This window comes from Lates calcarifer, linkage group LG6, assembly GCF_001640805.2.
Source record: "Lates calcarifer isolate ASB-BC8 linkage group LG6, TLL_Latcal_v3, whole genome shotgun sequence".
Lineage (NCBI taxonomy): Eukaryota > Metazoa > Chordata > Actinopteri > Centropomidae > Lates > Lates calcarifer.
Genome location: NC_066838.1, coordinates 4,344,061 through 4,363,312, shown reverse-complemented (window position 1 = coordinate 4,363,312; position 19,252 = coordinate 4,344,061). Strand labels below are relative to the sequence as shown.

General features: G+C 39.5%; 1 protein-coding gene across 1 annotated transcript in view; it reads right to left on the bottom strand.

Annotated features, from left to right (window-relative positions):
* Positions 1–2,102: 2,102 nt before the first annotated feature.
* Positions 2,103–19,252, bottom strand: part of plxnb1a (plexin b1a) — a 61,011-nt gene continuing 43,861 nt past the window's right edge. Inside the window, exons 18-39 of the mRNA XM_018675331.2 lie at positions 19,068–19,173; positions 17,562–17,698; positions 17,280–17,453; positions 15,873–16,110; positions 15,539–15,781; positions 14,416–14,592; positions 14,044–14,192; positions 13,835–13,935; positions 13,509–13,726; positions 13,217–13,395; positions 13,048–13,114; positions 12,470–12,616; positions 12,001–12,175; positions 11,808–11,911; positions 11,603–11,687; positions 10,013–10,185; positions 8,710–8,870; positions 7,689–7,836; positions 7,199–7,263; positions 5,681–5,756; positions 5,396–5,470; positions 2,103–4,767 (exon numbers count right to left, since the gene is read on the bottom strand). Of these exons, the coding sequence (XP_018530847.1) occupies positions 4,663–4,767; positions 5,396–5,470; positions 5,681–5,756; positions 7,199–7,263; positions 7,689–7,836; positions 8,710–8,870; positions 10,013–10,185; positions 11,603–11,687; positions 11,808–11,911; positions 12,001–12,175; positions 12,470–12,616; positions 13,048–13,114; positions 13,217–13,395; positions 13,509–13,726; positions 13,835–13,935; positions 14,044–14,192; positions 14,416–14,592; positions 15,539–15,781; positions 15,873–16,110; positions 17,280–17,453; positions 17,562–17,698; positions 19,068–19,173 (3,103 nt within the window). The 3' untranslated portion in view covers positions 2,103–4,662. The remainder of the gene's footprint in view (positions 4,768–5,395; positions 5,471–5,680; positions 5,757–7,198; positions 7,264–7,688; positions 7,837–8,709; positions 8,871–10,012; positions 10,186–11,602; positions 11,688–11,807; positions 11,912–12,000; positions 12,176–12,469; positions 12,617–13,047; positions 13,115–13,216; positions 13,396–13,508; positions 13,727–13,834; positions 13,936–14,043; positions 14,193–14,415; positions 14,593–15,538; positions 15,782–15,872; positions 16,111–17,279; positions 17,454–17,561; positions 17,699–19,067; positions 19,174–19,252) is intronic.

Below are 19,252 nucleotides of genomic sequence, written 5' to 3'. Positions count from 1 at the left end.
TAGCAACTAGACGGTGAACATTTAGCAGTTAAACACCTTTTTCCTGCCAGGAGCCCGTACAACAAAACAAGTTCACTTAGTCTGGCTCTCTTGGGGTTATCTGGTTTCACTGAGTCCAACATTGCTGTCCTGGATGATCACTATCAGAAAGTCTGTTTTTTAAAAGCCAGATGAGGTCTGTTTGATAAAAATGTTGCATTTATAATCATAGAAATGGGGATTGTGGATTATTTTTCTAATAAAGGACCTCAAACCACATAGTTTTTACATCCATACTATCATCAAAATGTCTCCTCATGTTCTGGGCTCCATTTGTTAGAAGCTCTGTTTTAAAAGCAGAGTGGACGAAGAGAAAGCCTGGAACAGCAAAACTGTTCAACTGATCAATAAAAATATTGCTTTAATGCTTTCAACTATACATACATCCTGGAGGATGTGGTTAGTGGTGCTGTTGAACTGCATTGCATTACACGGAGATGTGTATCTGTTATTTAGCCCACTCTCATTGATATGAAACGCTTGGAGACAGCTTTGTTGCACTGCCCCCAAGTGTCATCTGTGACAATGCAGCTTGTGACAGGTCACATTCCAGTGAGTATGTTTTTCATAAAATTATAGGAATATTTTACATATACATACATACATATGCAATCAACAGATGCTACAACTGTGTTCAAAAAACTGACCAACGTCTCAAACAAAGCCGAACACTGAACACACTGTACAGTGTAAAGTACTTGCAAGGCTGTTGTATCGTATTGCATTGGCGTGTGCAGGTGTTCATTCTTTTTTTTTTTCATACCATCCTCATGTGTCCTGCTATTACTGTCTAATGTTGGTCCAGTCTTAAGCTGAAAAGCCTTTGCTGGCTGTTGCTATTTTCCATTTTCAGCAAGCTTTAGTAATAAGACACTTCCCACGGGAGCAGTAAACATTTGTGTGTGTGTGTGTATGTGTGTGTTGTGGAGAGTCATCAAAACAGCACCCGCGTGGATCTAGATCACTGGGTTAGTAGGGGATAAATATATACCTGTACATGGATACTCATAGACCATACATGCTAACACACGCACCCTCACCCCTGCAGACCACAGACTGAAACGTGGCCTGCGTTCACTTCCTATGATGCTTGCTGCTAATTTAAGAATCACGCTGATCCTGCTTGTCCTTGGTTTAGCACTTGAACATACATAATGCATATAAAATACCTTCAGGGGTGGCTCCAGCCAAAACAAACACACAGCTGTCACCTGATACACGCACAGTAGACGGCAGATGAATGTTTAGCTATTCCTCAATTTTATGCTGAGAGAGGATGTCTAGATATGTTTCTCTAACCTGGCTCACTGATGACAGGAAGTAGTTAATGTGTTGGCTGATACTGAGCTAGTGCACCCATTAGTGTCAACAAACGGGGCTAGCCTGGAATTAGTTATGATTTACTATAACAACACCAAGTGCAGGTCACTTTACTTTATGAAGTGTTCTGTAGTAACAGTTCTTTGTAATGGGCATTTTGAGACATTTTGAAATGTCCTTAGAGGAAAAGCACAGATATTACTGTTAATGTCAGTAATTCAGTATCACGGCATCAGCTCTGGGGTCCTGGTATTGTGCACGCTGGCATGGCTTACTAAGACATACTGACTTGTCAAATATAGGTGTAAATAATGAAATTAATGACTAGATTCCATTCAGGTGTATCATTTCAGGGGTCTTGATATTGTGCGTGCTGGTTCACATAGCTTGCATAGCTAACTAACAGACCTAATTGTGCTTCGTCCATGAGTACAAATACGCGTTTGTACCAAATTTTATTAATGATATCATGTAACAGTAAACTTGCAATGCATTCTCTAGGATGTGATTTCTTTTAGTCAGTAACAAATCTCAAGATAGATTCTGTTTATCAACTTGTAAAAAAACAGGTGTAACTAATAGCATAAATAAAACACTGAATTAAATTTATTTCAAGGTTTAGATATTGTATATCCTGGCTCACTGGTATATCTTACTGACAAAACTGAATGAACAAGCTAACCAAAAGGACAAGGTAAAGTATAATCAACACAGTGTAGTAGCAAAGTAATTTCAGAGATTCATTAACATTGGGACCACTTTATTGCATCACATTAAGTTGTTGTTAGGTTCATCCTATCAATTAGTTAGAGAACACTAAAGTCAGGATTACTTAAGAACAGTTTGTATCTACAGCACAGGAAACTGGTAAAACAGAACTGAGCTTTGCATACACAAATAAGCCACAAGCAACACTAATGTGCATGGCAAAGAATGGTAATAATGACTTTTCAATGTACAAGGCAATTGCTTGCAATGTTACAAATTAATTATTTTTCTCTATTGCCTCTGAAATGGATGCAACACATAAAATGAGAGACTGGAAGTGTATCAGAGTTGAATGTGAATTTGATATTGACTTATATATCCTCACACTTATCTTAAAAAAAGACTCTTGCTTTCCTTTAAAAAAAAAAAAAAAACGTGACAGCAGATTGGGAGGGACATAACCATAATCATTTTATGAGTCCAAAAATAATAATCAACAACATACACAATAAAATAAATAAACAATAAATTAAATTGAAAAAAAAAAAAAAAACTAGCAAAAGACTTTCATGTGTGGCATTACAGAGGAACAGGGAACACACTTTGTTTAGTAGCCATATTGACTGATTTAAGTCTTGAGAGAAAAGGAGTCATTTCTACACGATAAAGAGTGCAGCTTTACACTGCTGTAACACTGCTAAAATCTGGCATCCACTTTGACGCCAAAAACATGAATAGAAATCAAAGCATAAAATCAGGGCACAGCTGTTTTGACAACCATCCAGCAGTTTCCTCAATTTCCTTCACCCTGACAAAGGCCATTATAGTGAAGGGTCTTAGAAACTAAAGTCACAGGTGGAGCTGAATCAACTGCAAAATGTGACTCAGATGTAGTCAAGTGACCATGGGAAAGAGAGAATTCATGTGAGTAGTTGCTGCATGAAAAAAACCTGTGTTCTATAAAGCCAAAAACAGAATATGTATATGTATATAGACAGTTGCCAAAACATCTTAGAAATATGGAAGATCAAACCTAACTTAAATTGTAACTATGAATTTGGACAAATCAATTGAAATAAAACTATAAAATGCACATACATAAGACATAATTGTATCAATACTGTATGTAGTTTAATTCCACATATTTCTTTTCATTGTAACCTCAGGATTTACAATCCATCAAACAGAATTGTTTTTCTATGCTTGACAATTTTCATATGTAGACAAACAAATCGCACCCCCAAAAAATCTTGTGGAAGGAAAATATATTATGCAAATACAAAAGAAACCCTGCTGAAGGAAAAATAAATCCTGAAGTGGCAGTGAAAGAATGAAATAAATCAGATAATTATAGACATATTCCTCATTTCGGTTGTGTATTATTTTAGATTTGTGCATTTTTTTCCAAATAAGTTAGGCTTGGTCTTTCATGAGTGATAAGATCATCTGGATTGCTGGATTGGTAAAGGTTACTAGTGCTGTTGTTGATTTTGTCAACAATGTTAAACTTGTAGTAGATTTTACTTTCATAATTTTCTTGAGGACGGATCAGTTTACGCATAAAACTCTGCCATGCTGTCTTGGGTAAAAGATAAAAAAATTGTATCAACATTTGGGAAACATTACCTAGGAAAAAACAGTAAGTCACTATGGAAAGAGAGCAAGTTAAGAGTGTGCATGTATTAGGTCCTCAACAAAATAAAATCAACCCTAACAAAACACTGGGTTTCAGTTCAAACTACATGAGGCAGGATCTATAAATTACAGTAAAAGGTCAACTGGTGATGTGAAACCTGAAAATGAAAAAGGAAACAACTAACTGTCCAATAACTGAACTCACACGGAGTAAGACTTGGTAGAATGATTTAAGGAAGCTAAAAGCAGATTGAAAAAATGTTCTTCGGGCCTCCACAGCACTTCAGCAGTGTCATTATTTGTTTGTCCTTTATGTAAGACTTTGACATAATGTGGTAAAAATTCCACAGCTGTCGACGATAAAGTTCAAGTCCTCCTTTTCCCTTTTCGTCCTCGTTCATGCTCTCAACATCCAGCCCACCTACAGCATCCATTCCTCAGCAGCTCAGCAGAAGACTAATAAGCGTAGTTGTAAGATGTAAACTTGCAGGAATGTTCTATGCAGTTGGTCAAGAAAGTCTGACAAGATACACTGAGTTCAAGGGAAAACAAAAAAAATGACCTCTTTTCATGTCTCCCTTTAGTTTGAATTCAGTGTGGGAAATCCTTATGAGAGGTGTCATGGTTCAGAGGAAGTTGTTTTGTTTTGATGTGCTTCATTTCACATTTTCTCCCTTTTCCCTCAGAACAGTGTCATTTTACTCCCAGTGTTAGGACCTGTGGAAATTCCAAGGGAGTATTACTGTACCACCAGCACACAGGACAGGAAACATGGCCAGTGTCAGTGACCCTCTCAAGATAATTTCTCCCTTCACTAAAAAGAAGTCTGTCAAAATGACAGCCAAATCATGGTATGCACCACAATGTTCCTTTGTCCTCCTTTGCTTTTTTCCTCCAGGAGACAACCTTTTTTTCACCACCGTCCTCTTTCAAGGTTAAAAGAAGAATCCGTCCTTAGGGTCATAGGTCTGTGACTTTGTTTTCTACAGCAGCAGCAATCTGTTGGAGCCTGTAACCAAGCTGCATCTTCTGAGCTGTGGAGTCCTCTTCCAGGGCTGTGATGATCTGACAGGATGGGGGGAAAGGTGGATGAAAATCAAAACATTTTTTACTTTTTTAAATTTGCAAGGAATAATGCATAGTTATGTCAAAAGGGGTTTTCTTTTTACACTGTGAGAGTGAACAGCTGAGAGTATATGAAGAACATTTATGCAACTGTTCGCTAACCACTCCCCTGAACAATGAATGTTCAATCATAGCTAGGCAACTCTAAGATTGCTTTACATTTGCCAAACTCATCACCTAGTTCTCGTCGTCAAAGACTTTTCTCTTGTAATGTTAAAAGTAAAAAAAACAATACAGAAACAAAACTGTTAGAACTATAGGAAATTAGGTATACAAGTTTAAGTGACAGCTGTCACATCAACCTCTGTGTGAAATAAAAGACCTACTGTTGAGAAGCTAATTAGCATTTCAAATGGTAAATCTGCTATTGTTATCATTACAAATTGCATTATATACCTTGAGAAAATGGAGAGTTTTAAAAACATAGCAAAAGTAACTAATGGTGGCAGGGCCTAACACTATGTATCTACTGTGAAACCTAAGTGTTAGCATTTACTCTGATTAAATAAATGATTTGTGCATTTGTGCAGATAAACAGCCCAGCAGTCATGTTTTTTGTGGTACTCACTTGATCATAGTATTTGTTGATGTACTTATACAGCTCATGTAAAGCCACAAGGCAGTTGACCTCAGCAGCATAGTTCTGTTTCGGGGGAGTAAAAATAGAGAGGTTAAGAAACGTCGGTGGGTGGAGGCTGTTAAAATCTGCATCCTTTGCCATTTATATTTTATTTCAAACTCCTCATCTAGCTTGTTAGGCACCCATCCAGATGGAAACTTCCACGTCCTGAAATGATTTATGTGTTCAAAAAGTTATTTTTACAGAATGGGAAAACAAGAGCGAGTAACATACACGGGAGAGTTCTGCTAAAGCTGAGTTCATTTCCTGGTCACTGGCAGAGATGGTCTGACGGATGTCTGCATAATACCTGGAGAGAGACAAGGAAAGAGAGAAGGAAAGAACGACATGTAATTATTGGTGAAATCAAAGCAACATGGTGTCAGGCACTCCTTTTTTCTACTGTTTCATTGACGCCAATTGATGCCTTGAGTGTCTTGAATCCCTTCATAGTAATTTCTTAGCAGCTGTTATACCTCATCCTAACAGCAGACTACATGGAGAACATGTATACTATGTACAAACTAACAAACTGATGTGAAACTGTCAGAATGCAAACAGAATAATGGGAATGAGCAGAGCTATTTACCTCACAGCAGAGGAAGTGTTCATGAGGAGACACACTCACATATGGCACATATTTAATTTATACTTTTAATGTTGGCGGAGTGCTCACATTACATTCTCAACCCTACAAAACCCAGTTCGCTTCAACCTTCCCAATATTGTAATGATTTTTTTAACCTATTTCTTTTTCTTCTTTGTCTCTCTTTTCTTTGCCATAACTTATTAATCCCCCTCTCCCAAATATGCATATACACATACATAAATACTTCCAACCACGCACTACACTTCACATACATGCCACTATAAGATAGTGTACAGTTTCTTGATCGGAGCTTTTTTATGCTAAAAATACTTGTCTGCGTGGAAACACTGATGAGAGCCGTGAGACTGAACCAAATATTAAGGTTAGAGGAACTGCAGAGCAGGGCGACAACACTATCAACAATTACATTACACATAAGCATTGTTTCCATTGTCAATATAAAACATTAATTACAGCAGCTTTAAATATGAGGTAGACCAGCAGTTTTACGGAGTTGTTCTTACAGATGAGGTGTTGAGGCTGATGATAATAAAATATTTAATTGTATTGAGGTTAATATTTTACTTTTAAAGCTGCTCTGGACACACTTGGCAATGATAGAATTTCAGCAATACAAATCTGAAAAGTGTTATCACTCTGACACCCACCAGTGACGTCTGACCACACTTACAGTTGTTCTTTATTAAGACAGCAACCACCAGCTAGTAATATCAATAATCATGTTTACCATCCCTAAAAGATGCATGCTGTCTCTGCCATTTAATTTCATATGGGAAAATAGGATGAACATAGAGCCTATCAGCGGGCAATAATATGTGGAGAAAGAGTAATGGACAGTTTTCTGCAGCCCTTATTCTTTTTAATTTTACTAATAAGGCTTAGAAAATGAGATCTCATCTAGTGAAGCCTTAATACATCACCAGTGTAATCTGCAGGGTTTAATGTGCAGCAGACAGTAGTAAGTGTGGCAGTCTGCTCTCAGACCATCCATGCATGGAAGCCTCGCAGGCTTAGTCTACCCTCTGTCTGGCATGGACAGATTGTCCTGGGCCTCACTCTCTCCTTCCTTCTCCCCTTCCTCTCTCTCCCAGAGTGTTTTTCATGCTTGAGGTCAGTGGGGCGACTGGCTGCCATACTCTTACCTCTCCACCATCTGTTTGTAGCGCGGGATATCTCTGGCATACAGCAACTTGTTGATGGGAGAGTCCTGTGCAAGGAAGGCAAATGGAGAAATGTGTCCTGAACGTCACATAAAACAGGTAATATAAAGCTCTGTTTAACTATGCATCAGATGCAGGACAGCTCATTACAGCTGTCGACATCATATGAGATGATATTATTTGATTTCACATATTTACAAATCCCAATTTGTAGTGTCTTAAAATATTCATTGCTAGATGTTCTTTGCATTGTGATTAACTATCCCTTCACTTCCCTTATCCACCCATTTAAAGAGATTGGCATGAAGGTACTGTATATGTTCACATTAATGTACAACTGTATGGTGCAGTAATATAATTTCACCGTATAGTGTAAGCATAGTCATTTTGGACTTGTTTAAAAAAAAGCAGAGCCTCAGTGGTGTAGCTTAACACAGTTCTATAATATTGTGGCTTGATGTGGTCAACTCACCCGTCCCAGTTTGTGGTCAGCGATGGTGCAAGAATCCATAAAGGTCTGGGCAATGACAGACAGCACAGCATCCACATGATCTGAGGTCTGCACGTCAAAGATGAACTGTGGATTTTTAAGGATATTTATCCAGAACCGCAGTGGTAAACTGTTTGGAAAAACAGGAAACAGGACGCACGTATATATAGTGACCCACTGATTTCAATGTATATTAAGACAATGTATTTATATAGCATATGCAAAGACATGTTTCAGTGACACTTTAGTTCAGATTACAACCATAGGGGAACATCAGGAGGTTCTTCAAAGTAACAGTCTGAAATTTTTTGAAATATGCTTTTTGTTTTCCTGGAGACAGAAGAGTGATATCACTCCCATGTCTGTGCAGTAAGGAGCTAGCTTCAATCAATTATCTTAACTGGAAGCAGGGGGAGGCAGCAAGCCTGGCTCAGTCCAAAGAAAAAAAAAACCTCCTTCCACCACCTCTAAAGCTCACTAAGGTCATATCTTGTTTGTTTAATCTGGATGAAAAGTGTTGGCAATTGGCCATGCCTTGCTTTGCTAAGATAACTGTCTCATGGCTCTGGTGCCATATTTAATCTACAGATGTGAAAGTGGTGTCAATTTTCTCATCTAACTAAGAGCAAGAAAGCAAATCAGTGTTGTATTTGCAAAAAAAATCAGACTAGTGTTTTAAATAATTATTTGATAAAGAGTTAATATCCAGGAATCCCTGAAACTGGTCGACAAAGAAAGACTGGTATTTCAATTGCTGATTTTATGAAACACACATCAAGATATATAAAAACCATGTGATCAGCTGCTGTCCATATGTTCTGTGAGGGTTGGCTTTACTGGCACAAGATGTTTTTAAACCTTTGGCTAAAATTCCCCATGATTTGTGTTTATAACTTTTTTCATATGGCTGCCCACCAGAAGTTGGCCTGTGACCCATTTCTGGCCTCCAACTCTGTCTCATACCATCCAATCTTTTTGTAAGCGGCTGCTGCTTGCCAGTTACCTGTTGGTTTTCCAGATGTGGATGGTCTCGGGGTCCGTGATGTTGTGCTGCAGAGCCTGCTCATCCAGCAAGTCGAAAAAGTATTTGACAGCCAGAGGTACAGGACGACTGGTGCTGAGGATCGCAGTGAATAAATCATCCACAAACTTCTGCAGCGTGCCCTGAGACACAGCAGAGAAAGCGAAAGAGATAAATAAACCATGAAACATAGATAAGATGTTTTTATTAAAGGGCCACTCCAACAATTTTATGCATGAAGATCAGTTTATGTGCCATGAGAACTGTGCTGTGAAAACAGTTGTATAATATCTTGTGAGACTCTGGAGATTATATAAAAGTGAAGTATAACGCAAAGCTTATGTTACAAACCGGTGGTGTGGGATTGAAAGACATGTACATTTTACCAGGCAGGGTCTAACAAAAGACACTATCACACTGCATTATGGGAAATGGAGGATCCAGTGTTGCTGCAGCTTAACCCATACCACAGACTGAGGTCAGGATATGTCTCTGCTGTACATTTTTTTTTTTTTTGCCTCTTAAAGTCCCCAAACATTATGGAAGAGCAGTAGTACTTTGTACAGTAGCCATTTAACCCTTCTGCAACTAGGCAGTGGAGCCACATGGGAAATTCATACTCCAATATGTGAAGTTTGTTATCAAATATACTGTACATATAACTAGCCCATAGCCCACTGCAATTTTTACACAATGCAAATAAAAAATCATTACAAATGTCCTTTTTGTGCTTTCAAACAGAAAAGGTGTCTATGCAACGTGTTAGGTCAACACATGTATTAAAGATGAATATTTAATAGGTTCTAAATAATGCAGACTCACACTGGATCAAGAATGACACTCGTTTCTTTGTGAAAATACGAGCTCAAAATAGCACAAAACCAACATGTTCACACCCATTCAACCTGTGATGATAAGTGTCAGGATTCCAGAGCCTCCTCAACTGTAACTCATCTTGGTATCTGTGACATCATTGTGTACCACACCTTGAAAAGACTTTTACTTTGAAACATATTCTCATTTGTGCTGCTCAGTCCCTTCATACTGTGTTTATCTGCTATGGAGAATCTACAGCAGAATTAAACATGTTAATCCCACATGTCTACTTTGCTGTTAGGAGGAAAAACATAATTAGAATTTTGTTTCTTTGTTCACTTTTTTGGATCATTTCATAAAAACAATGTGGTCATCTACCATGTGTGCTATGTTTAAGTCTGCAAAACCTTTTAAAATATGAGAGAGTGGCATTGTTAGTCATGGACACCATTCACATAATCTCTGTTACCTTCATGGAGAGTAGTCGTGTGAGGTAGATCTCGGGGATAGCCTTGGCTCTCTCCCCGCCTCTCTCCCTCAAACTACCTCTCCTGTGCTTGGGAAGCTCAGACTCCTCGCTGGCTTTCACCAGATGCCAAAGCCTCACTCCTCCCTCCTCCCCATCATCCAGCATAGGGGTCTCTGACAGGAGGGGACAAACAGTCGAGTGAGTATATTTTTGTTGGTTTGGTCAAGTATGGTTGCAAGCTGAGAGAAATTAAACAAGGCATTTCTAAAAACTGAGGTGTTCTGAAACAATGTGAAACTACAGTTGTTTGTTTTGACTACAAACTCTCAGTTTTATAATCATTATAATAATTAGAACCTAAATAGTCCAAAGAATACAGTTACATTCAGAGGGGATGCTTATTTTTGTGCCATCTTACAGCTGCTTTTCTCTGTCACAAGCTTCACAATTCATCCCATCCAGTGTAACATATGTATACACAGTCAAACAGCGACCTCCCCTGGTTATCAAGACTCTGTTCAGCTATTCACCTAATGCATGACTGAAAGAGGATCATGTGTTAATCGACATTCACTCATGCAATAGTAACACCTGGATACAGCTGCTTATGCACGCATGAAAAAAATGTGGAGTTGTTAAAAACATCTACACTGACACATTTTGTGTGTACTAGTTGTTTCTACTGCCATTTATAGTCCTCATACATACTGTATTTGACTAAGCGTGGCTTTAATAATATTTTAACCATGTACCTATATCAAACAATAAAGCCTGAATTGTATTTGAACCCTACCTTCATAAAAGAAAAAAAGAAAAGAAAAAGAAAAATTGTAAGTCTGAATGGACTCCAAATAAAAGCTGTGTAACTGTCAACTGTGAATATGAATAGTGAAAGAAGCTGTGAGGTTTTAACACTGAGAAAATACAAGTTAGAATTGCACTAGGCCATATTGCAGCTGGAAGTTGCTTATATAAATATAGGAGGCCTGGATGAATGTAATGTTGGCCCATACATTATCTATACTGCTTATCCGTTAAGGGTCGTGGGGGGGCTGGAGCCTATCCCAGCTGACATTGGGTGAGAGGTGGGGTACACCCTGTACGGATCACCAGTCCATCACAGGGCCAACACATACAGACAAACAACCATTAACACTCACATTCACACCTACAGGCAATGTAGAGTCACCAGTTAACCTAAGCTGCATGTCTTTGGACTGTGGGAGGAAGCTGGAGTACCCAGAGAGAAACCAGGCAGGCAGAGAACATGGGAGAACATGCAAACTCCACACAGAAAAGCTCAGGGTGAACCGGAACCTTCTTGCTGTGAGGCAACAATGCTAAGTGTCTGATAAGATCTGGCATTTTATGTCTTCACCAACCAACAAAGTTGCAGGAAATATGGTCAGAATCTCATTATTTTATCATATTCAACATTTGTGTAATGTTTAGTCACAATTATCTTATGAATTCTTAAGTTATGACCAAAAACATTTTTGTGAGATCACAGTGACCTTTGACAACTGACCACCAAAATCTAATCAGTTCATCCTTGAGTCACAGTGAATGTTGACAGTGAATGAGACTTACTTTCTCCAGGCATGTAGTCATGACTGTCATGGAGGTGATGTTTGGCGTTCCTGGGGACGAGGGCGACGGTTGCTCCATCAGGGACCTGCATTACACAGTTGTACATTTCATGAGTCAAGATTCATTCAACAAACAATTTTAACAACTTTACTGTGCACATGCAATGAATGAAGTATGTGTGTGTGTGTGCTTGTGTGACTTGCACCTTGTAGTGTTGTAATGTATTAAGGCGTTTCCACAAGCCTTGTACTACTGATGTCAGGTCCTCATCTGATAAGATTAGGTGACCCGCAACACCTGCACGCCACTCTGGAAGGAAAAATGTTTATGTACCATCAAGTTCTCCACTTCCGAAGTAGGATTTGTGCAGAATAAATGTTTGATGTATGTGACCTTACCAAGATGTAATGAGTCAATGTGTGGCCTCTGGGAAAAAGAGGTTCCCTTCCAGGTTTGTTCCAGGAGTTTCTCCTTCACTTGGGTGATGGTGTCACAGTCCAGGACTTTGGCAGGTACCGTCTGGGTAGTAGTGCCTCCACTGGCTGCTGCAGCTGGCATCACAACGTTTAATGTCTGGACAGATGCATAGAAAGTTACTGAAATGTTTTGCTATAATTCTGTTGTACTGTTGTTATCTGGCACATAATGATATATTTTACATTTCTCTTTTGTTAGGGATAAACAAAAGACCTAGTAGCATTAATAATAAAACAAGGGCGTTAATTACACAAACTAACCGAAAAGAAGAATTAAAACGTGGAGAAATGTCAGGTTTTATAGTAAAGGCTATAAATCAGTATGTAGTAAGCCAGGAGACACGGACTCCTCCCCCCAAAACTGACGATGTTGTCATATGTGTGTCCTAACCAGTGTGCGGTATTCCACGTCCTCTCGTAGCAGCCGGTTGTCGTTCAGTGTGTACTTGGCTTTTCCTGTCACAGCGTCCACAGGTCCCTTGTCCACCTGGTGCTTTATTGCTCTGAACAGCATGTAGAACGACTCCCCTGCTGATTCCTGGTCGAGCAGAAAGATGGAAGGTCAACAATGTCCTAACCCGACAAAATTTTATTTAAGCAATGAGAGTCCAACCAGTCGGTCTCTCTCTTAACTTCTGAGAAGCCAGGACTGGCTGCTCTGAAAGGGGAGGACGCCACAATGATGAGCTGAATTTCATTTGTGTGGCATGTTTTTAAATATATATAGTATGTGTATCAGTATAGTATCAAATATTAACATAATACAGCTTTAAATCTTGTTAACTAGAGTAGTGGTATAGTGTTTATTCTTTCTTGAGAAACTTGAGAAACCTTTTTTAGGGCCCCTGATAATCCTTCATGAAACCATCTGAAAAGGAAAAATCTCTAGTTGTGCAGTTCTTATCCACACCAAGGCCATGACCTGTGTTGTGGGACCTCTGGTTAAGTGTGATATACCCTCAGACATACCCTCAGAAAGGTAAAAAGACAAATGGACATCCAGTTCGTCAGTAGCTTCTCAACCACAGATTCAGTTCTGGAAGAGGAAAAGAACATATATAAACAAATCATTTATGGATGAGTTCAGTTAATTACAGATGATAACGTGACAAATGGACAAACTGATTTTCTTCCTCACCTCCTGAGCATCAGTTTGGGGTTCTTGGCCACATACTGTTCCACTAGATCATTAAGCAATGTCTTCAGGATGTCTGTGAAGTACTCGAGTTTACCATGCAGGGCTACAGTCAGCAGAGAGGCTACGTAAGCTCGATCCCTGGGGGAAAATGTCCGCTGGACCTCCAGGGTGTGAATAAACTGGAGAGACAACAGGAATAAGAGCATGAGAGAAAAAAGGTGCCATGTCTGTCTGTAAGTTTCACACTTCAAATACTCCCTGTATCTAATAAAATAGAACCCTATCCGCTGACCTTGGTCAGAAAGAGTTTACTGTTGAGCAGATTGGACAGCTGAACCAGCCCTTGCTCCACAGTCTGCCTTCGACTCTCGGGAACGTCCAGATCTCGCCTCAGTGGCGACTCCTGGTGGCCCGGGAAGAAAATGCGCTCTGCATATGCCCGGTAATCCAGGAAGGGAATCCCTGAGCCCACCAAATCACTGGACATGTCCATCATCTCTGTCATCAGGTCTGAGGGAGGGGAAGGGAATGAAGGTAGTGTGTCAAAATGCCTGGGTTTTTGTATTTTCCTTATGTTAATTGATTTTCTAAAAGTTAGTAAGAGAGTTTGGATAATACCTGTGAACTCTTTCTTACAGCGGTCTCTCACACTGGTCTCCAGGTTCTCCAGTTGTATCTGTACCTTCTTATAGTCCCTCATGGCCTGTTTGCTCTTTCTCCTGACAAACAACAACGATGCACAGACAACGTTTAGGTGAAGAAATAAGAGGAAAAATTGAAATTTAGGACAATATAGAAAAGGCAGAGGAATTAACATAAGTGTTTACCTGTATATGAGCACTATGATGAGCACAATGAGAGCCACTATGGAGGCGCCAACTCCGACTCCCACCTGGGCTTCCAGAGGAAATGTGGACTGGGCCTGGCTGTCGTACTGCACTCTGCCCAGGGAGAAGTTCAGGTTCCCCATCTTCACCTGGAAAGCACAGAGACAGGACTCAGTAAAAGAGTTTAAAACAAGAAAATTGTTCATGAAAATTAGTTGAGATAGTCTAGTACACAAACACATACTGTTGTTCCACTGTACGGCTATCCCTTTTTATCCATCCACTCTTATTAACCAGGGTTCCAGGCTGCAGTACGGTCATACAGAAAATAAATGTGAACTGAATTTGAATTTCTCAGTGACATTTACTCACAGTGAACTCAGGCAGACTGTCCATGCCATCCTGTTTCTTGCTGGCTGTCACTGATGGCTGCTGGGCTGGTGGTTCGCAGTACAAGTGGTTGTGAGTCAGGGTCTTAACTGAACACACCCCCTCCCCTATCCGAGCCTCCACCTCATGCTTGTAGATGGCTAGATCCAGGTTCTCTCCCTGGAAGAAAGAGATCCAAAATGACTCAGAGGTGTGGACAACATTCTCAACATTCAGGATGTAATTGTTTTTTTATCTGATGTCATGACAAACCTCTTACATTAGCTATAATTAATTAACCTTAATAGTTTAAGTTGCTAAAAGGGCCCAACTGAAACTTCTGGCTGTTATCTGGTTAATATGTGCTCTGCCAGCTGGTGTCTGTATTCAGCCAAAGATCAATTTTCAGGTAAAAGAAACATCACTCTGTAAAATCACTCTAATACTGTGGTGTGAACGACGTGTTTTTTTTAGTTCAAAAACCACAAAAAGTGTGGGAAGATTTAGCTGCTTCATATCAGTTTGAGTTGTAAGAATCTCTCAGTTAAACTTTCATTTATATTCAAGAAGACCGAGCAGCTTGTGAGAGATAAGGTGTAGGCTGTGTATATTATTTCAGTGTCAGATACATATTCAGTCAGATTTTAATCTCCTCTGTTGTCATCTCATTTTTAGTTTGTATGTATGAGCTGTAATCGAATATTACATCGGCACTCATTACTACAATGTTCCTGCAGTTTTGGGGGAAAATAAAGTGTAGATCCTAATTAAATCTATAAGTCCTATTTACATTTAACTGAGGTTACAAATATTGAGGGCTTAAGACAAAATGGACTAAAGAAAGATTTTTAAAAAATTAAATACAAAAAACTGTTTAAGACTTGAAACGAGACTTTTTGACTTGGGACCTGACTCTGGACTTCAGGTCGTCTCCACTATTTATTGTGTGTTAAGGACATTTCAGTGTTGATAACTGCAACAATGATATTGTAATTGTGTTTTTTTTTTTTTAAAGCTGTCCTTAAGAATGGAGACTGGTTCATAGACTGGAACATTTTTACACATATATGGAAGTAAAAGGAAGAAAGTCTAAGCTGTGGATATATAAATGGGTACTGGCACCCACCTCGACAGAGATGATGCTGCCAGGTTTGTGGTGGTATGGTTTGCTGGGGTCATTCTGGTTCAGTGGGTAGAGCTTCGGGTTGGACTCATAGCTGAAGGCTTCATTCCCCACAGTGCTGAAGTCAAAATGGAGGCTGTCTAGCAGGAAATGAACTTTGACCCTGGCTCTCCTGGCCTCTGCACCCACCGCCGGAGTCGGACACAAGATGAGAGAGGAGCTGTTCACTGTGCAACGAGACTCGTACTGGAAGAGAGTACAGCAACAATTAAAATGATAAAAACATGTAATAAGGTGGTGAGTGCATTTATCTGTGAGTGTAATTATATATCCACACCTGTTTGACATGACAGAGTGCTCCCTCAGGGCAGTCTGTGTCTGGGACGATCCTCCTCCATCTCTTCAGTGGCCCCTGGTGATCGTGTCCTCTGTTCAGGCTTCCTGCTTCCTTCCTCCTATTGATGCTCCTTCTCCTCCTGGGAGGGAGAGTATCAGGAGGACTGAGGGTGACCCTCATTTTTGGCTCTTGGACCACATCCAGGTTCTGACCAGAAACTCTGATGATTCTTCCTCCACTACAGGGCAAAATGATGGAAAGTTTCATGTTAAGTTAAAGGCTTAAAAATAATGTATAAGACTAACTCTACTCACTATAACACACAGTGTACGCTCAAGTGTTAATATGGCACAACGCAGCTTACAAAAGACACTGTGGGTATATTAAGGATTGACTGACACCATATATATATATATTTCATTGTGACCACACAACAACAGTAACTTCATTCATTATTTAAATTGTGTGATGTGACATTGTGACACTTAAAGAGTCTTCTTGAACTAAATGTTTTTCTGCACAGCCAATAAGTTCCAAGTTTATACAGTGAAATCAAAAGCTCAGGATGAGTCCAGCACCATCAAAGCTGTCTTTACAGTTTTACTTTTAGCAATCCAAGTCCAAATGTGGTTTCCTCTGCAAAGTCACAACATTTTTAGTAGTGCATCAAGTAGATTATTACAGAGAATTTACAGTTTTGCTGTTTAAATGCAATGCAATAGTATGTGAAGTTGCATTTGCAGTACTGCAGTTTTCCATATCTAATTACTTATGTCAATTAAAAAAATAAGGTGACAGATAGTGGAAAACCATAAATTCAATGCCAATAAATAAAGAAATAAATAGTCTGCCACCACCAGTGTATTTGGGTGCAGGCCTATATATTTTGGCTATTATATTATTGTTTGGGACTTCAGAGTGTTTCACAGAGGCTTTTTTCTCTCAATTTCAATTAGCGGGTTAATGAACCAGTTAATGAATTAAATATCACTAATGTTTAGCATCTGGCCATTTCAGTAGTTAGATTCAGCTTGAGATATCTGTTTCTGAAATTTCTCCACTACAATGGAGGTGGGTGGAATTTAGATAGTTTAGTTAAGTTCAGTATTAAAAACATGATATTTAGAAAATTCAGTGGCAACATTTCCATTGTCACTCTGGACACTTGACATCCACAGAACACAAGTCTACAGTTGGACAGTAATGTTTTACAGTCACTGGAACTACCTCAGAAATAGTCCTTTTAAAAACTGTTGACCATGCAGGTATGTGGAAACCACCCACTGAGTATTTCCCTCTGTAAAGTAGTGAACTAAGAATAAAGAAGCACAAAGTGGAAGAACTTTGGCAAGAACTTAAATAAAATACAAATACTTTACTTGAGAAAGTTATATTCCATCACCACACCTGAGAAAACTTTTGGATGGAGCTGCCGTTGTGATGTTGGGGTTGGGGGTGTAATGATACACCAAACCCTGCAGGTGGCGCTCTGCTCCCCCAAACCGCACAGTGATTCCATGTTCTCCTGTTCTGTTGCTGCCTTTGGTCAGACAGCTGATCTGATCCTCCTGGATGTTCAGCCTGAGGGAGACATTTTACATTTTTATTCAATTTCTGGACTTTTTAGCCCACAAACTATCAAAAAACTACATATTTTTTACAAATTCATGGTTAATTAGAGGCACTTACACCATACATGGGACTCCTCCAATTAGGACGCTGACTTCACTTGGGTGTCCAGTCCTCAGTCTCCGCCCTCTGATGGTAAGAGATGAGCCCCCCGCCTTGGGCCCTCTTTGGGGGAAGATGCTGCTTAGTACAGGATCCTGATGATGGAGAGACACACAAGAGACAGAAAAAAAAGTATAATCAATAATCTGATACTAAGCGGGTGATTTATTGGCAAGATAAATAAGACACCAGGGCATTCTGGGAAACACTAGAGGGCTGCCTCACAGCCAGCTAGTATAACAATTAATCTGCTTGTCACTTGGGGCAATTAATTAAGGTTGCTATCAAACCTACAGTCCTTTCACTGTAATGTAAATAATGAGATGAGTTGTTGCTCTACTGCATCACAGTGGTTCACTCACATTTCACAAGGCACGATTTCAAGTGAAGCCTAATTAACAAAAGCCATGTTGGAGCTGTCATTTCCTTGAGCCCTCTTTTTTTTGCTTGGACAAACAAACATGGACAATAAACAGCTACATTTAAGGATTGTGAAAACCATTCATTCTCAATGCTTCTTGAAGTTTTATGTGATCGCTGACAAATCACATTTGTATCAAATTCTCCCAATGCGGCCTTTCAGAATTAGTTTTGAAAAATACCCCAATGGACTCCCATCTGAGCAAGGTCTTGGTCTGTCTGTTTTGGTCCACGCCCAAGAGCAATTACAGTGTACAGTATGTATCTGACTAACCAAACTCAGAGGAAAACAGGCCAGGAATCAAAACAAACTGCTGCCTGTGAACTGGGTGTAAAAATACCCTGGAGATGTCTTTGTTTTTAAAACACTTGTTTAATTGCTTCTGCATTGTTATACAATCCTGCAGGATCAAGACTGGCTTGCTGATAGGGGTAGTTTTTGTAAATAATCACTGAATTAAATACAGTTAAGTAACAGGTTGCAGTCGGCGTCACTGATGTAACCTGATTTCACATCACATACACAAAAAACACATTCTTCATAATTGTGGTAGGGAAGTAGAGAGACCTGATTTCCCCTGCTGGATTTCAGACATGACAGAGTCTGAGTCAAGAGTCTGACCAAAAGTGAAACTGATGCACAGCTGCCTCTGGGAGTCTACATAAGTCAGTCCAGTTTAACATTTAATTGTTATCATATTGAAACTGTAAGGAAAAGTGTTTTCACTACACAGACTGTCTGATTGCATTATCAGGCCCTCTGTGAAAGACAGACACAAAGACAAATAAATGAACAAATATTAGGAGCAGCATACTGTATCTAACTATAACTATGGTATATATTTGCAAAATAGGGTTGGTAGAGCAGAGCTGTGGAGCAGATAATTGACCTATTGCACGTATAAGTAGATTTACAGTAACCAGGTTACTACAGTGCATGTAAAGGTAAGGTGTGATTTCCAGTGCAACCTGATTTCTCTGAGTAACCTAGTTTCCCCAAGTGTCAGTGTAAACACACTGACAGACTGACTGTATTGCCTTTACCTGGAAGCTGAAGGTCTGAGCCGACAGTCCCAGTCCTCCTCCCCTCACCCTGACGGAGGCATGGCCACTCTTCTCTCTTCCACTGCTTGTAGTCTCACACACTATCCTATAAGATAAAGATATGAGATTGTCACATTTAAAAAAGATGGGGAAACATTTTACAAGCAGTCTATGTTCAGGTGTAC